At 39.1% G+C, this 22,181-nt stretch overlaps 1 protein-coding gene across 1 annotated transcript in view; it reads left to right on the top strand.

The window, feature by feature from the left end:
- The window catches only part of LOC149177918 (calmodulin-binding transcription activator), a 340,027-nt gene that overhangs the window by 61,375 nt on the left and 256,471 nt on the right, over positions 1-22,181 (top strand). Inside the window, exon 2 of the mRNA XM_089421919.1 lies at positions 1,234-1,359. Within this exon, the coding sequence (XP_089278045.1) occupies positions 1,234-1,359 (126 nt within the window). The remainder of the gene's footprint in view (positions 1-1,233; positions 1,360-22,181) is intronic.

Below are 22,181 nucleotides of genomic sequence, written 5' to 3'. Positions count from 1 at the left end.
GTTGCATGGCACTTTGGTATAGGGAAGACTGTGGCTAGAAAAGGGGTGCTTTTGGGTGTCTCCCCACAAAAGTGGAACTTTTGGGCATTACTCCTAGGAAAGGGGAGCTTTTGGACGTACCCCCACGAAAGGGGAACTTCTGTCTGTCCCACCAAATTTTGCCTACTCTATCTCACTATCACTCCTTGTTCCTCACTTTATTTTCGATGTTCCTTGTCCATTGTTAATTTTCAGTTTGAACTTTTAAGTCTTGACTCTAGATACTTATGACCTCAGACTGAGTCTTTGACTTGCCAATGTTTTACTATTTTTGAGTTTTTGGACTTTGAACTTCAGTATCTACTATTTTTCTTTGTACTAATTAGATTCTAGAGTGATAAATTTAAACCTGTATTATCTATTTTCACTATTTTTGTTTCATGTATTGTTTACAAATCAGTATATTTCAGTACCGAATCTTAATCCCGATCATGTTATGTCATTTACAAATTTGAATTTAGTACTATTTAACTATTTACTGTTTAGTATTTACATTGCATAATGATGAATTTGCATGGGTTGAATTGTTATTGTTGGTATTTTCTCATTATTATTTTTGTTTTTATATTTTTAGAGAGGACCCTTTTGTTTTTATATTTTTAGAGAGGGGTCCCTTTTCTAGGTACCCGATCTCCTCTCATCCTCCTTGAAATTCCCCAAATTTTGGGGGTGCTTCCACACGCCCATGTGCGTTTCTCCACTCCTGTGCTCTCCCATCCTGGAAACATGGCAGAACATTGCATTTATATGGATTGTAAAATGTATTTGTCAATGCTGCCCTCTGCATGCATATAGTTGGACATTTTTATAATTTATGTCATCACATGATCTATCATGATAATATCTTTCCTATTTGTACACTACAGGATTTTGGTATTCCATTCATACGATATGTCATTATTCTTGTAGGTTCTGTCATAGGTTGCATCATTGACATTCTATTGCTGCATTGTATTTGTTGTTGATGGTGCCATCTTACTGTCAGGGGTCAGGACTGATTATTTAGTATGCTGTTGGTGACAAAATTATTTCTGTTCGATATTTTCTTCAGAATTGCATACCAATTTTATTTATGTGCTTTGAAACTTCCCATGCTTGAAATTCTGGTTTCTGTGAATGTATGCAAGCTTTTGACATTCATATCATAATAGTTGCGCAAAGTCATAAATTCAACTTTTCTGTTTCTATGAACAGACTTGGATATGAATATGATTGCAGAAGAAGCACATTCAAGATGGCTTAGGCCAAATGAGATCTATGCTATTTTGTACAACTACAAGTCCTTTAATGTCAGGGCGAAGCCAGTGGATACACCTACAAGTAAGTTGATTTATGCATACTTCATGCGCTTAAATGTTTTTGTATGAGGTTGACATTGCATGCCATGCCTCAAAAACATGACTTCTGAAAATGATGTTTCTTTGAATATTTAACGCAAAGCATCATAGACATTTGAATGCATTTTATCTTAATAAATCTTCTTATGGTTATCGTGCTTTAAGCGATTTTACTTTTCTTTTCCTCTTTATTTTTATACTACCAGGAAGATGAACAGCAAGAATAAATGCTTTTATTGATATAAACTATGCAGTAAAATAGATACAATATATAGATGGTCACAAACAGTTGCCAAGCTCCAACTTGGACTTTGGTGAGGCTCCAACCTCCAGAGCACCAACTCTATTTTGCCAAGACACCAATCTTGGACTTAGGAGCACCAACTCCCAAGGACTTCAATCCTTCCTGCTTCTGAGGCATCAACCCCAAGGACTCCAATCCTTCTTGCTTCTGAGGCACCAACCCCAAGGACTCCAATCCTGCTTACTTCTGAGGCACCAACCCCAAGGACTCCTATCCTTCTTGCTTTTGAGGCACCAGCCCCAAGGACTCCAATCCTGTTCAGTTATGCTCTCAGAACTCTTCTCTGCTGAGTTCTGTCTATTTACAGCTTCACTGTAGTCTCCAAACTACAGTATCAATGACAACCAGTCTTCTCTTGAAGTAGTCTTCCCAATTCTTCATACTGCCCACACAGAGTGTCCAGTACCCTTCATGACTTCTGATAATGTCTTCACGCAGCTTTAGTCAGTCTACTGTTAGCTGAACTAAGTTCTGCATAAAGAACAACTTCTTGTTCAAGCTTATGATCTCAGCTGGCTGCTTCTCCCCTTCGACTATCTGCTGTCTTGTTAGCCCTGCTGCCCTCTTTCTGTTCTGCTGCGTCCTCTTGCTGCCTCTGTCTCCTCTAGCTTATTTTCCACAGCGTTCAACAACCTTCAACAGCATTCATCACTGCTGCTTCTGCTATCTCACACTCTGGTTCTTCACCACACCAACAGCCAACCCAGTCCTCAGTTCTTGCTGTTTTTATGCATTCCATGCCTCTGTCCATTCGTTTCCTCTTTCTCGATGGCTCTTTGGCTTCCTCCTCGCTCGCTTGAGCTTCGGCTTCCTCCGTGCTCGCTTGCTTCTTCAACTTCCCATCTTTCGGTTTCATCTGTCTATTCGTGTTCTCAGGACACGTTGATTCAATGGAGTGCGCCAAATAATCCACGGAGAACACATCTTACTGATTAAAATACTGTAACAGCGTTGCTTTGCCATTGATTGCAGATATACACAAAGTCGACATAGCTTAACGGACGGCCACTTCCCAATCGCAATCATTATCTCCATGAGTTAGTCTCCTGAACTATCGGGAGCATTATCATATGCATTTTTGCCTCGGAGGCGCGCGCAGGCCAAATATCAATTACACGGGAAATATGAGTAAAAACAGGTGAAAGTGCCAAAGGGCGGACTTCAAGCAATATTAAACCCGCATCTAAACTGTATCGGGTCCGCAACATAAATCGCAATCGGCGCTTGGGTGTGGGAAGGCTTCATAACATATGCGATTGTGATGGATGCGTTAAGCATTGAACCATGTTTTATATACCTGTTGGGTCCACAGCTTTCATCGCTATCGGCGATCGCAACATATCGACAATCGTCAATGGCCGATGGCCGATGGACGTGATATTATATAAACTGTTTATAATAAGTCTGTCGGGTCCACTGCTCCTATCACAATCGGCGCTTTCATGTGGCAAGGCTTCATAACATGTGCGATGGGCGGATGCGATAAAACATTTAACCATAACACAATCCCACGTCGGGTCTGTGTTATTATTGCAATCAGCGTTTTTAATGTGGCAGGCCTAAACCACTTGCGATACCCACTCCGAACTAACGGATGCGATATATCATAAGACTGGTTTTAATGCCTCCGTCGGGTCCACAACCGTATATCGCAATCGGAGGTTTCGGGAGTGACAGCCCTTTGAGACCAGCAACATAGCGGATGCGATATTACATTTAGGCAGTTTATAATGGAGCCGCGGGTCCGTGTTATTATATCGCCTCTCTATATATATACTCCTCCGCTCTTTGTACGCCTCCGTTATACTTTGTTTATCATATATATATATATATATATATATATATATATATGCTCCGCTTATGAACCTTACTCTGCCCTATGCGATATGCGATAGCTCTACTCCTTCGATAGAGTATTCCTTTGGCACTATTGCTCCGATAGCTGTGATTGCTGCGTCCCATGGATATATGGCTCCCGATAGGCTGTTAAATGCATGCATTGTTCCTTTGATGACCCTGTGTGCTCCTCTCGTCTCCATTGTGGCCCCTCTGACTTGGTTCTGTCTGCTCCTCTGATGGCTCCTCTTGCTCCGATATGCTCCGTTTGCTGCGTCCCATGACTCTGTTTGCTCCTCTATGTTCCTTTGATTGGTCTTCCTTTGGATTGTTGCTCTGATAGCTCCCGATTGCATAATCTGCTTCCTCTGATGCTCTGTCTACTCCTCTGTTGCTCCGATGGCTGTCTGCGTCCTCTGTTTGCCATGTATTCTCCTCTTCTTTGGCATATATATGGCATATATATATGCTTTGTTCTGCTTGCTCTATGGCTCCGATGGTGGTGCTTCGTGCTCCTCTTCTTTTCCATCTGCTCCTTGCATATGTCTATTTCCGCATATATATATATATATATATATATATATATGTATATGTATATGTATATATATGGCTGGTCCTGTAGCTCCTCTTGCAGCTCCTCTAACTCTGTTGGCATATATATATATATTATATATATATGTGTGTGGCTCCTCTTGTAGCTCTGTCTGCTCCTCTTATCTCCATCTGCTCCTCTGGCTTGGTAGTGTCTTCCAAAGACCTCCTTGCATATATGAATGCCTCTCTTGCTCCAATATCCTGTAATGTGCTTTCATATGCCTCCTTAGGTAGCTCCTCTTTGCTTATGGCTTGGCTATCCTGATGGCCTTGCTCCTATCTCTTCATGAATCTGCTCTGCATCCCCTTGGCTTCATGTCATCCTTTAGTATCCAGAATATTGCCATTTGACATCAATGACAACCTAGGTCAACAATCTCCCCCTTTGTTATTGATGGCAATATTCTTCTTCTCTCCCCCTTTGACATCAATGGCAAAGGAGTGCTCTGGGACTCCCCCTATCAAACTGCTTTTGTTCTTCATGAATGGTAGATCTTCATGGGTCTGTGACTCCCCCTGTCATAGTGCTCATCTTCTGTTTACTCAAGATAGAAGGATCAATTTGCACATTATTCCCTCTTCATGTCTCAGAACTGCTTTATCATGGCTTCAACAATGCTTAAGGATGCTCTACTTTAATGCATTCATTCATATTGCAAATGGCCATACACCAAGTGTCCAAGTCCAGGCTTTCATGCTTCAATCCATATTGCTGTCTCCACAAGTAACATTGAGAGACCTTCATAGTCCAAATCAGGAGAGACTGCCGCTAAGATTGTCTTTCTTGCTGTCTTTCTTCAGATCTGAGTTTATTTGTGTCTGTGCTTCTTCTTAACTCACTGCCATCCTTTCCTTGTGTTCTTGTACATATCTTAGCTAGTTATTTCCTCTTAGCAGATTTAGATATCTAATCTGTGGCTATCTTTTAAATACAATTGCTGATCTGCATTTTTTTTGCAATGCTTCAATTTTGATATAGGCTGCCAGCTGCTCTTACTTCAAACTCTATTCCAGATGTATCTGTTTGTTTGAAGGCTGCCTCTGTTAGTGTCCAGAATTTATCTGTTCTCACATTAAATTCTTGAGTTAAGACATAAACCTCTGTGATAACAGCACCATGTTTGTTTGCCCTATTTCTTTAACAACAGTCCAAAGAATGGTTACAGGATCATATGCTTCAATGGAGTGCTCCTGAGACATGATAGGCTCCCCCTAACTGTATGCATCATCTCTTTTGGTAGAATCTTCTCATAAAATGCTTAGATTGGCTGGAGAGCTCAAGAGACTTTCGGGCTGTATTTCCTTCCTTCTCCATACTTGTGTAACTTTCTTCTTTTGCATGGTTCTAGCTTGTCTAAGAGCCCATGTTAAGTTACAATCTCGTGCCATATGACCAATGTTATGACACTTAAAGCATTCTACATTGTTCATGAATAAGAATTCATGATTTCTTCCTGCAAAATTATTTCTTGGAGGTTGTCGGAGACTATAGAATCTATCTCTATGAGATGGTTGGGGACCATAACATCTATCTTTATGATATGCTTTACAGTGTTTTGCCATGTGACCAAAGTTTGAGCAAGAATAACAATAACCAAAAAATGAACTTTGGTACCTGGGAGGTGGAGGTTTCCTTGATTTACTTCTGAAGCCTTTCTGCCTTGAGATCCTTCGCTGATAACCATTGCCTCTCGCCTCTTTGACATCATCTACCTTTCTTTTTGGAGCTGGGTTTCTTCTTGGAGCAGGATTTCTTATTTTGTAGCCTTGATTTTTCTCCTTGCCTTTGCTGGGACTGGGAGCATCACCATTTCTTTCTGCCTTCTTCACATCTCTTTTGTTTAAAGAATTTTCATTCTTGTTTGAGGGTTCACCTACATACCCGAGACCTGATTTATCAGATGGACATCTGTGATAGCTGAGCATGTCATCCAAGGCTTGAGAGCTCTTCAAGATTTTGTTCATCCCTTCAACCTTTTTCCTAAGGAGGACAATCTCTTCTTCCAATCTTCCACACTCACTATTCTTCTTTGCTAGTTGTTCCTCAGTTTCTTCCTTGCTATGAGTAGCTTCAACTGCTACTATTTTAAGGGAGATGATATTTGATTTCATTTTGAAGATTTCTTCATTCTTTGCTTGACTGCTCTCCATTTCCTTCTCAGCTCCTTGTGCCTGTTTCCTGGCTTCTTGTAATTGAGACTTAATGGAGGAGACCTCTACCTTGTACTGACCAATCTTTTCTTCAAGTTTGTTCAAGCTCTTGTGCCTTTGTTCAAGTTGGCTTGACAAGATATCTTCCTACTTCTTTGCTTTATTCAATTGATTTGTCATGGATATGACTTCTTCATGATGCTTCCTTTTGCTATGATGAAATTCCTTCTTAAGCTTGTTAAGCTCTTCATTCCTTTCTTGTACTTGAAGCTTGATGAGGTCAACTTTCTTCCTTGTTTGATCTTGGTTACCTACTGGAGCTATCTTCTTAAGTGCCTCATTTTCCTTTTTCAAATTGTTAATCTCTTCCATGGCAGTCATAAGTTGAGCGAGGAGTTCTTCTACAAAGTCTTTTTCATTCTCTTCATCTTCTAGGTCTGTTTCAACCTTGATGTCATAATTCTCATTTTCAGCTTCTATGATGGGTTTTGGATTTCTTTCTAGATTTCCATCATCTTCTTGACTGATGGTCAATGCTCCTTTTGAGTGAAGATCATGAAGTTTGTCCCATATGCCCTTTGCTGATGAATATTTTCGTAGATTGTTCTTTACAGAATCAGGTAGCCCATTCAAGATTGCCTTCATTGCTTTTGCATTGTACTCCTTGGATTCCTCATCCATCCTGCTATCAGCTATCACTGATTTCCAGATTTCAATGCCTAGAGTCTGTAGGAAATTCCTCATTCTTGCTTCCCATATATTAAAGTTCCCATTGAGCCTTGGAGCCTCATCAAATTGATTGTCTTCTATTTTAGTAGTAGAGGGAGACACATCCTTAGGAGGATTGGAGACTTTATTCCTTGACCTCGCCATTTGTGTTCTAAATGTCGACCTTCAAGCTGTTAAGCTTTGAATGAAGGTACCTGCTTTGATACCAATTGTTGGAAATACTGAGAGGGGGGGTGAATCAATATTTCTTTTTCCCACTATTGTTTTACCAGTTAAAACATATATATTCAGAACACAAGATGAACAGCAAGAATAAATGCTTTTATTAATATAAACTATGCAGTAAAATAGATACAATATATAGATGGTCACAAATAGTTGCCAAGCTCCAACTTGGACTTTGGTGAGGCTCCAACCTCCAGAGCACCAACTCTATTTTTCCAAGACACCAATCTTGGACTTAGGAGCACCAACTCCCAAGGACTTCAATCCTTCTTGCTTCTGAGGCATCAACCCCAAGGACTCCAATCCTTCTTGCTTCTGAGGCACCAACCCCAAGGACTCCAATCCTGCTTACTTCTGAGGCACCAACCCCAAGGACTCCTATCCTTCTTGCTTTTGAGGCACCAGCCCCAAGGACTCCAATCCTGTTCAGTTCTGCTCTCAGAACTCTTCTCTGCTGAGTTCTGTCTATTTACAGCTTCACTGTAGTCTCCAAACTACAGTATCAATGACAACCAGTCTTCTCTTGAAGTAGTCTTCCCAATTCTTCATACTGCCCACACAGAGTGTCCAGTACCCTTCATGACTTCTGATAATGTCTTCACGCAGCTTTAGTCAGTCTACTGTTAGCTGAACTAAGCTCTGCATAAAGAACAACTTCTTGTTCAAGCTTATGATCTCAGCTGGCTGCTTCTCCCCTTCGACTATCTGCTGTCTTGTTAGCCCTGCTGCCCTCTTTCTGTTCTGCTGCATCCTCTCACTGCCTCTGTCTCCTCTAGCTTATTTTCCACAGCGTTCAACAGCATTCATCACTGCTGCTTCTGCTATCTCACACTCTGGTTCTTCACCACACCAACAGCCAACCCAGTCCTCAGTTCTTGCTGTTTTTATGCATTCCATGCCTTTGTCCATTCGTTTCCTCTTTGGCTTCCTCCTCGCTCGCTTGAGCTTCGGTTTCCTCCGTGCTCGCTTGCTTCTTCAACTTCCCATCTTTCGGTTTCATCTGTCTATTCGTGTTCTCAGGGCACGTTGATTCTATGGAGTGCGCCAAATAATCCACGGAGAACACATCTTACTGATTAAAAGACTGTAACAGCGCTGCTTTGCCACTGATTGCAGACATACACAAAGTCGACATAGCTTAACGGACAGCCACGTCCCAATCGCAATCATTATCTCCATGAGTCAGTCTCCTGAACTATCGGGAGCATTATCGTATGCATTTTTGCCTCGGAGGCGCGCGCAGGCCAAATATCAATTACATGGGAAATATGAGCAAAAACAGGTGAAAGTGCCAAAGGGCGGACTTCAAGCAATATTAAACCCGCATCTAAACTGTATCGGGTCCGCAACATAAATCGCAATCGGTGCTTGGGTGTGGGAAGGCTTCATAACATATGCGATTGTGATGGATGCGTTAAGCATTGAACCATGTTTTATATACCTGTCGGGTCCGCAGCTTTCATCGCTATCGGCGATCGCAACATATCGGCAGTCGTCAATGGCCGATGGCCGATGGACGCGATATTATATAAACTGTTTATAATAAGTCTGTCGGGTCCACTGCTCCTATCGCAATCGGCGCTTTCATGTGGCAGGGCTTCATAACATGTGCGATGGGCGGATGCGATAAAACATTTAACCATAACACAATCCCACGTCGGGTCCGTGTTATTATCGCAATCGGCGTTTTTAATGTGGCAGGCCTAAACCACTTGCGATACCTGCTCCGAACTGACGGATGCGATATATCATAAGACTGGTTTTAATGCCTCCGTCGGGTCCACAACCGTATATCGCAATCGGAGGTTTCGGGAGTGACAGCCCTTTGAGACCAGCGACATAGCGGATGCGATATTACATTTAGGCAGTTTATAATGGAGCCGCGGGTCCGTGTTATTATATCGCCTCTCTATATATATACTCCTCCGCTCTTTGTACGCCTCCGTTATACTTTGTTTATAATATATATATATATATATATATATATATATTGCTCCGCTTATGAACCTTACTCTGCCCTATGCGATATGCGATAGCTCTACTCCTCCGATAGAGTATTCCTTTGGCACTATTGCTCCGATAGCTGTGACTGTTGTGTCCCATGGATATATGGCTCCCGATAGGCTGTTAAATGCATGCATTGTTCCTCTGATGACCCTGTGTGCTCCTCTCGTCTCCATTGTGGCCCCTCTGACTTGGTTCCGTCTGCTCCTCTGATGGCTCCTCTTGCTCCAATATGCTCCGTTTGCTGCGTCCCATGACTCTGTTTGCTCCTCTATGTTCCTTTGATTGGTCTTCCATTGGCTGATAGCTCCCGATTGCATAATCTGCTTCCTCTGATGCTCTGTCTACTCCTCTGTTGCTCCGATGGCTATCTGCGTCCTCTGTTTGCCATGTATGCTTCTCTTCTTTGGCATATATATATGCTATGTTCTGCTTGCTCTATGGTTCCGATGGTGGTGCTTCGTGCTCCTCTTCTTTTCCATCTGCTCCTTGCATATGTCTATTTCCGCATATATATATGATAATATATATATATATGGCTCGTCCTGTAGCTCCTCTTGCAGCTCCTCTTAACTCTGTTGGCATATATATATATTATATATATATATGTGTGGCTCCTCTTGTAGCTCTGTCTGCTCCTCTTATCTCCATCTGCTCCTTTGGCTTGGTAGTGTCTTACAAAGACCTCCTTGCATATATGAATGCCTCTCTTGCTCCAATATCCTGTAATGTGCTTTCATATGCCTCCTTAGGTAGCTCCTCTTTGCTTATGGCTTGGCTATCCTGAGGGCCTTGCTCCTGTCTCTTCATGAATCTGCTCTGCATCCCCTTGGCTTCATGTCATCCTTTAGTATCCAAATATTGCCATTTGACATCAATGACAACCTAGGTCAACATCTCAATAGTTGAATACTGAAATAGGGTTCGTACATGGGGTCTGGATCTCACAATCTTCTTATTGTCATCATGTTCCAAGCGATTTGACTTTCCTTCTCTTATTGTTATACTAATTTTAGATGTAGAATACGATTCTTTTTGAAAATCAATAGTTGAATACTGAAATAGGGGTTTATAAATGGGCCCTGGATCTCATATTTTGGTGGGTTGTAAGTTGTAACCTTCAGTCATGTGGTTTGCAGTTCATCAGACTTGCTTTTTGAAATTCTCTCTTCAATTTTACGTTCCTTGTGGTTTCAATGCTAGTCATGTTCTTTGATAAGGGGTTGTAGATTGTCTTGGATCTTAGGAAGGAATTGGAAAGCAAAAGCCATTTTTCTTCATGGATGTGTTTGTATGTCTTGCTTGGGGTACTACAACTTAGAAATCTCAATTCACACAGTGTCTTATAAATCTCAATTCACACACAGTCTTGTCTATGACACAAAGGTTTTGAGAAGAAACAAGAAAGGTATGGCAGGAAACAATAAGAAGGGGATGATCTGTAATCATGTTAGTGCAACAACATTCTTTACATGGCAAGCAATGGATTATGTCAAGTAGTGGAAGTTGCAGTTGAGCTAAGTTGTTTAGTGTTTTCAATATGATATATTTATTTTTCTTAGCTTTATATGGAATATATAAATTGAAGGTATATTTCTATTGTATCATAGTTGGATTTAGTATTTTCTCAATCTAGTTGTAAATCCACTTATGCTTTTGTTTAAAACATTCTTCTAGAAAATCAATGCTGAACTTCACAAGCCAGCCAATTTGCATTTTTTTGAAAATTTTTCTTATATTTACAAAAAAATATATTTACACATGAGAGAACATAAAGCAGAAGGATGGTACATATAATGGTATTTATATCCTCTTCCTTAAAGCAACAAACATAGAAATATTGTCTGAATCAGCACCGGTGTCTAACAACTTGGCATCCTTGATCAACATAAACCCTTTTACTAGCACCTGCATATGTACCTTTTCTCTCTGCAAAAAACAAAATGCAGATAAAGAGCTAACTCTAAGTTGCATGGTACAGGGAAATAGAAACACGTAATTGAAATGAGAACACATTGGAAACATGATGCCCCAAAAATTAGGAAACAATATATATATATATATATAGAAGAAGATATTGATATATATATATATATATATATATAGAAGATGATATTGAAACTTTGAAGGAAAATATTTGAGTTTGAACATTATAATTTAGAATACAAATACAAATTACAGATTCATGAATAAATCAGCAAGTGCCAAGGCCCAAGGCCCAAGAACATTTAAATGAGAAACATAAAATAAATTGGACAAATGATACATGTAACATAATGCAAGCAATAAACTCCAAAAACAGCCTTTATTATTGATAAATGAGGCTATATATACAAAATTAGCATCTATATATGAGCTTTATGTCTACAATGCTACATGCATGAACTGGACATTGAAGCTAATAAAGCTTAAAGGCTAATAGTCATCATCCTATTCTTCATCCTCATCATGGAAAATAGAAAAAGATGCATGTCCAGCAATGGAATGTGGACTGGTAGAAGTATTTCCAATTCCACTTCTAGGTTCCTCAATATTCAATGCAGCGAGAGAGATGTCCAAGTCAGGACATTTGGGATCCACATCCCATTCTCTACAACGCCCACTACTATATTCTGGACCCCTACGAGATGCAAGGGAAAGGTTGGAATGTATATAAACAAGATCCTTAGCATTCTGCAAATCCAACCTGTTGCACTTCATTGAATGAATAAAACCATATGTTCTCCAATTTTTTTTCTGCTGATCAAGAGCTTACCACTTATAAGAGAATACAAATGGAAATGCTTGGCAGATGTACACTGTTGACCTCTACTGGTCAACTACCCATGCAGTACATCCCCCTTTTTTTTGGCAAAAAGGGGCAGCACCTGATCAGCATGTCCGTGCCATCCTGCCATTATCAGCAACTTGATCTTTTTGATTGTAAGCCCAATCTACATGTATTAAATGTAAATAATCTTAGCAGACATGAGTCATGTATGTAATTTGCCTAGGTGGACCTGACTTTCTGATGATAATCTACGTCCCGGAAGGTTTTTCGTCTCACCGATCCACGGATCGGCAGAGTTTTCCTTCAAACCTGACCCCAAAGCCGGGATGGATTTTGTCATTGGAATTTTAGGAGAATCCTAGTGTGTTGATCTGCTAGATTATAGTTGTGTCGCAGAACTGGGTGATTTGTGAGGGTCTATGTTAAAGGGGTTTTCTCCCTTAAGATGTAAATTGTAAAAGTCATGATGTAATGTGTCCTGAGGGTCGAAAAATGTTTTAAATCCCCTCATGAGTCCTAAGTCCTAGGTCCTAGGTGATGTTTCCGAAGGCTTAGTTCGATGATCCATTTTAAAATGAATTAAAAAATTAAAAAATGAATAAAAATAATAAAATAAATAAAAAAAAAAAAATTAAAAAAAAAAAAAAAAAAAAAAATGAAGCAAAAACCCTAACTAATAAAATAATAATATTTTAAGTGAATAAATCGACGGATGAGATCAAGAGATGTCTTGATCCTCATCAACGGTCGAGATCATTTCTACATGGATCACTCGAACTAGCCGTTGGAGTCATTTCCTTTAAGTAGGGTGCTAGGGGTCAGTTCAGATCATCTGATCTGTGAGTTTGATACTGAAGAAGCTCTCTTGTAAATCTGTTTCTGGTTAATAAAAGAAGACTTTGGGGTCCATATCTTGCTGGTGTTACTCTCTTAAAATGCTGTGAGATTGTTTTAGTTTCTGCACATTTTATTTTCAGTCATTGATAATAGATTTTTATGAGTATTGTGAGCACAGGTATCTTGTTCACTTGCTAGGGTTTGGGTGTTGTTAGGGTTTCTGAAATAATGGCAGGTATCTCCATTATTTCCTGAAATCTAGCAGCATTCCTGCTCTCTTTACTGATGGTTGTTTTGAGTTGTGCAGAAAACATCATTGAAGGAAATTTTGTGGGCGTTCGGGAAATTCTCAGCTGAACCAGCCAACTCCCGCAAGCAATTTTTTTTGCTGAGCCCAGCTGGATTTGATCCTGGGACTATCATTCAGTTTTATTTTTCTGATCTGCATGAGAGAATTTCTGAAGTTTTTCACAGGGACAATCTGAAATTTCTTTTCTTCAAAATATTTCTGTGCTTACTGCTAAATCTGGCTGCTAAGGGGCTAAATCTGTACATTAATCAGCTGCCTAGGGTTTCAAATTTTTTGATTTAGGGTTTTAAATTTCTGCTCATCACAAATTTTTCATGAGGGTTTTCATTTTGATTTTATGTACATATTTTCTCCTTGGGTGATTTTGTCTTCTTCAGGTTCCAAGGCCATCATCCGTACCCTATTTCGCCAGTAGCCAAGGTTTTCCCACACTCAGAGGATCAAGTTGCCTGCAGAATCCTTGCTGCTGCACATACGGGCCGGGACTTGCAAACGTGTCCAGCAGTCTATTATGCTGCCATCAAATTTTTGGTGTGATTGAGTCACGTATCTATGCGTCTTCACAAATGTAGAACATTGAAACAATACCAGCCGAATTGGGTTGACAAACAGTGGACACCAGTCAAGGTTTCTGTGGATAGCCTGAGCAGTAAAACAACTGTGAATATTTCACGTTGAAGCTCCAGGGTTCAGCAGCCTTCGATGTGTCTCATTAATTCGTTAGGCAGCAAATCCTGCATCTAACTGGTTCAAGGGTCGAAGCTGATCAGAAGGCGATTCATAGAAGGTTATTCCAAAAATCAAATTTCAAATCCGTTCCTGGCAGCCATCAGTTGTTTGAAGGTTTATGGGCATGTTTTCATCGTTTATGCCTGAAGCTCGTTACGTCATCCAACGCTGCTATCCATTGTATCGTTCTCCTGCACGCCGCTTCAGCATTACCATTGACTGAGGCGAGGAGAGCTGTAGCGTGCAGAGTGTTCCTTTGACGGCTGTGTTGCACATTCGAATGACTGCGTTTTAGGGACGGCCTCAATTCAGACGTATATGCAGAGCGTCGGCCTGTCAATACATCATCAAAGGACAAAGAAAAATCGAAGGATTGCGTGAGCGCCAGCCCTCGTCAGTGCATAATCCAAATTTACGCCGACAGCAGTAAGATTTCATCTCCATAGTTGCATTTACGAGTTTTTTTTGGGCGTGAGCTCAGGTAAAAATTTTGTGTATCTGTGTCAAATCGTTTTATTCACCGCCGTCGTTTTGATTTTTTTTTGTTTCAGCGTATTATATGATTGAGTTAATACGTTAGTGTAATTCAAGTTTTGAATTTAGGGTTTGTTAATTTTTTTTCCGGTTAAATTTCGATTTTGTTTTAGATTTTAATGTTTTAGATTTCAGTTAGAATTAGATTTTAAGTTTTAGTTTAAATAAAGTTTTATGAATTTTAGGATTTTTTAAAAAATTTCATTTTTATGTCAAAAAATAAAAAAATGCAAAAAGATTTATTTATAAATTTTTAGGCCTTTTTTTTATTTTTATTTTCATATAATTAGATTGCTCAAAAAAAAAAAGTTCGAAAAAAAAAAAAAAAAAATATTGCGGAAATTTTATTTTGCCAGTTTCAGTGGTTTTCATGCTATATCTTTCATGCTAAGATCTAAATTTTCAAGTCGAGATGCGAAATTGATATCTGGTTAATGGTTTATGATTCGTGGTGTTTTAAAGCATTCATCTTTTAAAATTTTCAGTTGCTGGATATCGTTTTGGTCATTTTAAGAGCATTATGATTTAGCTGATGATAGATGATTGCTTTTCACGGTTTATTTTTCTATATCATTTAACAAGTAATCATTTTAATAACAATCTCTTAAGGCACTGGTCTGCTAAATAAATCAAATCCATCTAGTGCTTTTCATATCGTGTCTCGTGTCTCCCAATCAACTGGTCGACAGTTGGTCTTGTCATCTCTCAGAGACTACCCCCCTTAACCGCGGGAGACATGGCTTAAACGGAGGGATCGGGGATCAGAGTGACAGCCCCCGATCTGAGCGTTGTCGTGTCAATCTGCGCGACAACATTTTTTGGCGCCGTTGCCGGGGACACTTTGTTCTCTGTGTTTCAAACGACAATCATTCATCTTCTCATCTTTCTCATCTCTCAGTTGAGCTGGCAGATTCAATATTTTGGCATCTTTTCATCACATATCAGCAGCGCCTCTTGGGTTTGTTTCCTGTTTGGGTGGCGACTCCACTTTCTCATTTTTCCCAGACAAGAAGCTTTCCTCATATCTGCTTGTGGTTACTTTTTGGATCCTAGAATCAGATTTATTGTTCAAGTGGCGACTCCACTTCTCTCATCTCTTAATTTTCTTGAGCAGAAATCTCTTTCTATCATCCATTTGATCCCTTGTTGTTCATCATGGATTATTCATGTAAGCCATGTCATTTTACTAATAATCTCCATGATCTTCCGAAAGAGGCCATTTCTAAATTATTAAAGTTCTCGGGTGATGATCCGGTTGCTGTTAGACATCATTTAAACATGTTTACTTGTGTAATGATCATATATTGTAGACTTCCTCAATATAATCATGAAGATTTCAAGATGCGTCTATTTGTCCATTCTTTAGAGGGTGATGCCTTGAATTGGTTTAATAATTTTCTTAATGATTTTTTCACTTCTTTACAAGACATTCTCAATGCTTTTAAAGATAGATATGATAGTCCAAACAGCTTGCCTTCTACCTCTAAAATTGTGCAAACGAAAGAAAGTAATCTTATAAAAAATCTAGCTGTTGAAGAAAGTTTTCAAGATCAGAATGTGTCATCCACCAGAAATATCGCAGACCAAGTTCATGATAGTGAAAAATCAGGGACAAATGACAATGAAAAGGAAGAGCAAAAGCAAATTATACAAGATCTAATGGAGGCTAATCAAACTAATTATGTCAATGACGTGAGAACTTTGTGCACTCACCTTGAAAAACGTAATAGGGAGATAGAGATTATGCAAAATCAGCATGCTAGGGAAATTGAGGCCATGAAAATTAAATATGAAACAGAAATTAGAAGCATGCAAAGCAAGATGTCAGTCTTAGAGGAAAATATGGTGACCATGAAAGCTGTTCATGATAGGGAAATTGACTCTATGACGTTCAATCATAACAATCAGTTGGTTGACATGCAAGCGAATCATAAAGAAGAAATAAATTTCATGCAGCATTGCTTGATGAACTTAAAGGAAAAGAATGATAAAGTAATAAAACACATGCAAAAACACCATGCCATACAAATCAGTGCTATAAGGGATGAATGCTCTAGTCAGATGGATGCCATTAGAATACAGGTTCAAAAGTTTCAGCAATTGGAAGATGAAAGAAACCAGATGACATCAATAGATCAGGAACCTTCTCATTTGTTGCAACAAGCTCCATCTTATTATGAGGAGGTTATTAGTTCAGTTGAAAGATGGTTGATTGAAGATGGACTTAAGAATGATAAAGATCAGATGCGGGCTAAAGAAAGACATATCACGCATACTTCATCTGATAGTTTTGAGACAGAAAGTTCCAGATCATCAGTAATTCATCCTGCCAGAAAGAAAAAGCGCAAGAGAAAGAAAATGAGAAGAAGATTTGACGCATCAGACGGCCGCGAGCAGCTTGATTTTCGGATAGGAAAGAGTCCTACCATATGCAAAATTGGACATGGCACATCCGACAAGCAGCCGACAGATTTGCCTGAAAGCAGGCAAATGCTCAGTATGCACTTTATTGAACACATGTGATGCCATGGGGCATTTTTTGTATCGTATTTCTAACCCTACTCCTTGTTTTTTCCACATTTTTATTTCTGCTTTAGATAGTCAATAGATGAAGAGCTTTTATCTTTCCTGTGCTTAATGTATATGATGATTTTTGGATGGACGCTACTTATTTTTGTGTTGTATGGATGCAGATTCTGGATTCTCACATTCCTGCAAACAGCAATGTGTCCCCAAGTAGAGCCAGATGTTGACCTCTACTGGTCAACTACCCATGCAGTACATCCCCCTTTTTTTTGGCAAAAAGGGGCAGCACCTGATCAGCATGTCCGTGCCATTCTGCCATCATCAGCAACTTGATCTTTTTGATTGTAAGCCCAGTCTGCATGTATTAATTGTAAATAATCTTAGCAGACATGAGTCATGTATGTAATTTGCCTAGGTGGACCTGACTTTCTGATGACAATCTACGTCCCGGAAGGTTTTTCGTCTCACCGATCCACGGATCGGCAGAGTTTTCCTTCAAACCTGACCCCAAAGCCGGGATGGATTTTGTCATTGGAATTTTAGGAGAATCCTAGTGTGTTGATCTGCTAGATTATAGTTGTGTCGCAGAATTGGGTGATTTGTGAGGGTCTATGTTAAAGGGGTTTTCTCCCTTAAGATGTAAATTGTAAAAGTCATGATGTAATGTGTCCTGAGGGTCGAAAAATGTTTTAAATCCCCTCATGAGTCCTAAGTCCTAGGTCCTAGGTGATGTTTCCGAAGGCTTAGTTCGATGATCCATTTTAAAATGAATTAAAAAATTAAAAAATGAATAAAAATAATCAAATAATAAAATAAATAAAAATTAAAAAATGAAATAAATAAAAAAAAAAAAAAAAAAATGAAGCAAAAACCCTAACTAATAAAATAATAATATCTTAAGTGAATAAATCGACGGATGAGATCAAGAGATGTCTTGATCCTCATCAACGGTCGAGATCATTTCTACATGGATCACTCGAACTAGCCGTTGGAGTCATTTCCTTTAAGTAGGGTGCTAGGGGTCAGTTCAGATCATCTGATCTGTGAGTTTGATACTGAAGAAGCTCTCTTGTAAATCTGTTTCTGGTTAATAAAAGAAGACTTTGGGGTCCATATCTTGCTGGTGTTACTTTCTTAAAATGCTGTGAGATTGTTTTAGTTTCTGCACATTTTATTTTCAGTCATTGATAATAGCTTTTTATGAGTATTGTGAGCACAGGTATCTTGTTCACTTGCTAGGGTTTGGGTGCTGTTAGGGTTTCTGAAATAATGGCAGGTATCTCCATTATTTCCTGAAATCTAGCAGCATTCCTGCTCTCTTTACTGATGGTTGTTTTGAGCTGTGCAGAAAACATCATTGAAGGAAATTTTGTGGGCGTTCGGGGAAGTTCTCGGCTGAACCAGCCAACTCCCGCAAGCAATTTTTTTTGCTGAGCCCAGCTGGATTTGATCCTGGGACTATCATTCAGTTTTATTTTTCTGATCTGCATGAGAGAATTTCTGAAGTTTTTCACAGGGACAATCTAAAATTTCTTTTCTTCAAAATATTTCTATGCTTACTGCTAAATCTGGCTGCTAAGGGGCTAAATCTGTACATTAATCAGCTGCCTAGGGTTTCAAATTTTTTGATTTAGGGTTTTAAATTTCTGCTCATCACAAATTTTTCATGAGGGTTTTCATTTTGATTTTATGTACATATTTTCTCCTTGGGTGATTTTGTCTTCTTCAGGTTCCAAGGCCATCATCCGTACCCTATTTCGCCAGTAGCCAAGGTTTTCCCACACTCAGAGGATCAAGTTGCATGCAGAATCCTTGCTGCTGCACATACGGGCCGGGACTTGCAAACGTGTCCAACAGTTTATTATGCTGCCATCAAATTTTTGCTGTGATTGAGTCACGTATCTCTGCGTCTTCACAAACGTAGAACATTGAAACAATACCAGCCGAATTGGGTTGACAAACAGTGGACACCAGTCAAGGTTTCTGTGGATAGCCTGAGCAGTAAAACAGCTGTGAATATTTCACATTGAAGCTCCAGGGTTCAGCAGCCTTCGATGTGTCTCATTAATTCGTTAGGCAGCAAATCCTGCATCTAACTGGTTCAAGGGTCGAAGCTGATCAGAAGGCGATTCATAGAAGGTTATTCCAAAAATCAAATTTCAAATCCGTTCCTGGCAGCCATCAGTTGTTTGAAGGTTTATGGGCATGTTTTCATCGTTTATGCCTGAAGCTCGTTACGTCATCCAACGCTGCTATCCATTGTATCGTTCTCCTGCACGCCGCTTCAACATTACCATTGACTGAGGCGAGGAGAGCTGTAGCGTGTAGAGTGTTCCTTTGACGGCTGTGTTGCACATTCGAATGACTGCGTTTTAGGGACGGCCTCAATTCAGACGTATATGCAGAGCATCGGCCTGTCAATACATCATCAAAGGACAAAGAAAAATCGAAGGATTGCGTGAGCGCCAGCCCTCGTCGGTGCATAATCCAAATTTACGCCGACAGCAGTAAGATTTCATCTCCATAGTTGCATTTACGAGTTTTTTTTGGGCGTGAGCTTAGGTAAAAATTTTGTGTATCTGCGTCAAATCGTTTTATTCACCGCCGTCGTTTTGATTTTTTTTTTTGTTTCAGCGTATTGTATGATTGAGTTAATACGTTAGTGTAATTCAAGTTTTGAATTTAGGGTTTGTTAATTTTTTTTTCCGGTTAAATTTCGATTTTGTTTTAGATTTTAATGTTTTAGATTTCAGTTAGAATTAGATTTTAAGTTTTAGTTTAAATAAAGTTTTATGAATTTTAGGATTTTTTAAAAAATTTCATTTTTATGTCAAAAAATAAAAAAATGCAAAAAGATTTATTTATAAATTTTTAGGCCTTTTTTTTATTTTTATTTTCATATAATTAGATTGCTAAAAAAAAAAAAAAAAAAAAAAAAAAAATATTGCGGAAATTTTATTTTGCCAGTTTCAGTGGTTTTCATGCTAAGATCTAAATTTTCAAGTCGAGATGCGAAATTGATATCTGGTTAATGGTTTATGATTTGTGGTGTTTTAAAGCATTCATCTTTTAAAATTTTTAGTTGCTGGATATCGTTTTGGTCATTTTAAGAGCATTATGATTTAGCTGATGATAGATGATTGCTTTTCACGGTTTATTTTTCTATATCATTTAACAAGTAATCATTTTAATAACAATCTCTTAAGGCACTGGTCTGCTAAATTAATCAAATCCATCTAGTGCTTTTCATATCGTGTCTCGTGTCTCCCAATCAATTGGTCGACAGTTGGTCTCGTCATCTCTCAGGGACTACCCCCCTTAGCCGCGGGAGACAGGCTTAAACGGAGGGATCGGGGATCAGAGTGACAGCCCCCGGTCTGAGCGTTGTCGTGTCAATCTGCGCGACAACATACACCATTTGTTCTGTGACAAATCCACCATCTAATTGGACTCATGGTGCTTCTCTCATCCAAAGCTGATATATCTGAAATTCTGAATACTCGTCCAAACTAGCAGCAAAACTAGCAAATTTTTCCTTCACCTCCCTATGTTGATAAGCTGGAAATATTTTCATAAGGGCCCTTTTCACTCCATTTGCTACTTCCCTATCCTTATGTGGCACCTTCCTATTCCCATTGCTTTAAGTAATAAGCTCTTCATCATAGAATCTTGGGTTCAGGGCATGTGCTGAAGTGTGCAGTTGAGTGTTAAACTGGTTCCACCTCTCAACCATGATTTCCTTCACTGTATTGCCAAAATCGACATCAAGAAATAAAAGCTGAGGAGATTCTTCTGCAATGATTTCTATAGTTTTCTCAACCATGGTATCATGGAATTGGTTAGAGGAGGAGGTAGCATGGGAGAGAGCTAGAGGAGGAAGAGAAGGAGGTGACATGTTATATAAAAATTAATCAAATTATGAATTAATTAGGCAAAGGGCGTGATCAAAGATCATGCCCATTCACCAAGAGGCACCCAAGGATTGTATTTAAGCCAGCGCCTCCCACATTTGCAATCATCATTCAATCAATATATATATATATATATATATATATATAGTATTAATGTTCCATCTGGTATCAGAGCCAGTCGCTCCTCAGCTCATTGCTGCACGATTCAAGATTTCCAGGGCTCTACCTATGTTCACTACTATTTCGCCGCTTTCATTCTTCTTAGCCATCGCCATTCCATCATTGAACCACGACCAATCCTCGAAAATTGCCGCCGCGAATCCTCAGTGAACCTACATTCTACCCTGCTCTGCATCTTTTTGCGTCCTTAGTCCACACCCTATTCCACCTCGTCCTCCTACCGCTAACCACGCCACTGTGCAGGTCTTCCGTCGCTAGTCCCTTCTCCATCGTCCGCTGCTAGTCCCTTCTCTGACAATCGATGACACACGAATCACGTTCTCGAGTCAATGACCATGTTCCTTGTGGATCATTCAACCGGTTCGACCGACTCATTTTATCGACTCGACTGTTTGGCACCATTTGGAACGTAAAGGTTATAATACTATATAGTATAAAAAAATCATTATATAATTAAATTAATTAATTTAAAAATAAAATAAAAATTAATTAATTAATTTAAAAAAATTAATTATTTAAAATAATAATAATAATAATTAATTAAATTAATTAAAAAAATTAAGTTCAAGTTAAAGAAGAAGGTTAAGATGGATAACTATACTCCACCTCATACTCGATCAATGTTGATGGCCGATTTTAGTAAAAAATTGATTGACCTTGAGAATAAGGTTGCTAGACATTCCAATGAAATCAAGGAGCTCCAGGGTACAACAAAAATAATAGAGAGTTAGCTCGAGCAGAACCATAGCGAATTTAAAAGGGATCATGCAATCCTTTCAAATAAGGTGGATCTAAATCATAATCAAGAAATGGTGATGTTGACATGTATTTGTGACAAGTTGAAGATTACACCTGATCAAATACCCTATAATAATGAAGCTACTCAACATCTCAATTCTCTGGATACATCAAACTCGTCAGATTCACATGAGAGCCTCGAGTCTCCAAAAGCATCGTCCATCTCCAATCAACAAAATAGTAACACGAATTTTCAAAATATGCAACTTTGGAATCAATACTCAAATATGCAGCTCGCGAATCAATCCCCCTTCTTCACTTCGTCAGTTGCTACATATCAACGAAGAGAAAAACTTGAGATCTCCAAATTTGATGGTAACGAAAAGTGCCATGTTGCATGGTTCAATAAAGAAGAAGAATATTTCAA

This window comes from Pinus tabuliformis, chromosome 4_1 (genome assembly GCF_031772625.1).
Source record: "Pinus tabuliformis cultivar Carrire ecotype Pingquan chromosome 4_1, CPIR1, whole genome shotgun sequence".
In the NCBI taxonomy this organism is placed as follows: Eukaryota; Viridiplantae; Streptophyta; class Pinopsida; order Pinales; family Pinaceae; genus Pinus; species Pinus tabuliformis.
The sequence above is the reverse complement of the archived record's forward strand: the minus strand, read 5'-3'. Positions and strand labels throughout refer to the sequence as shown.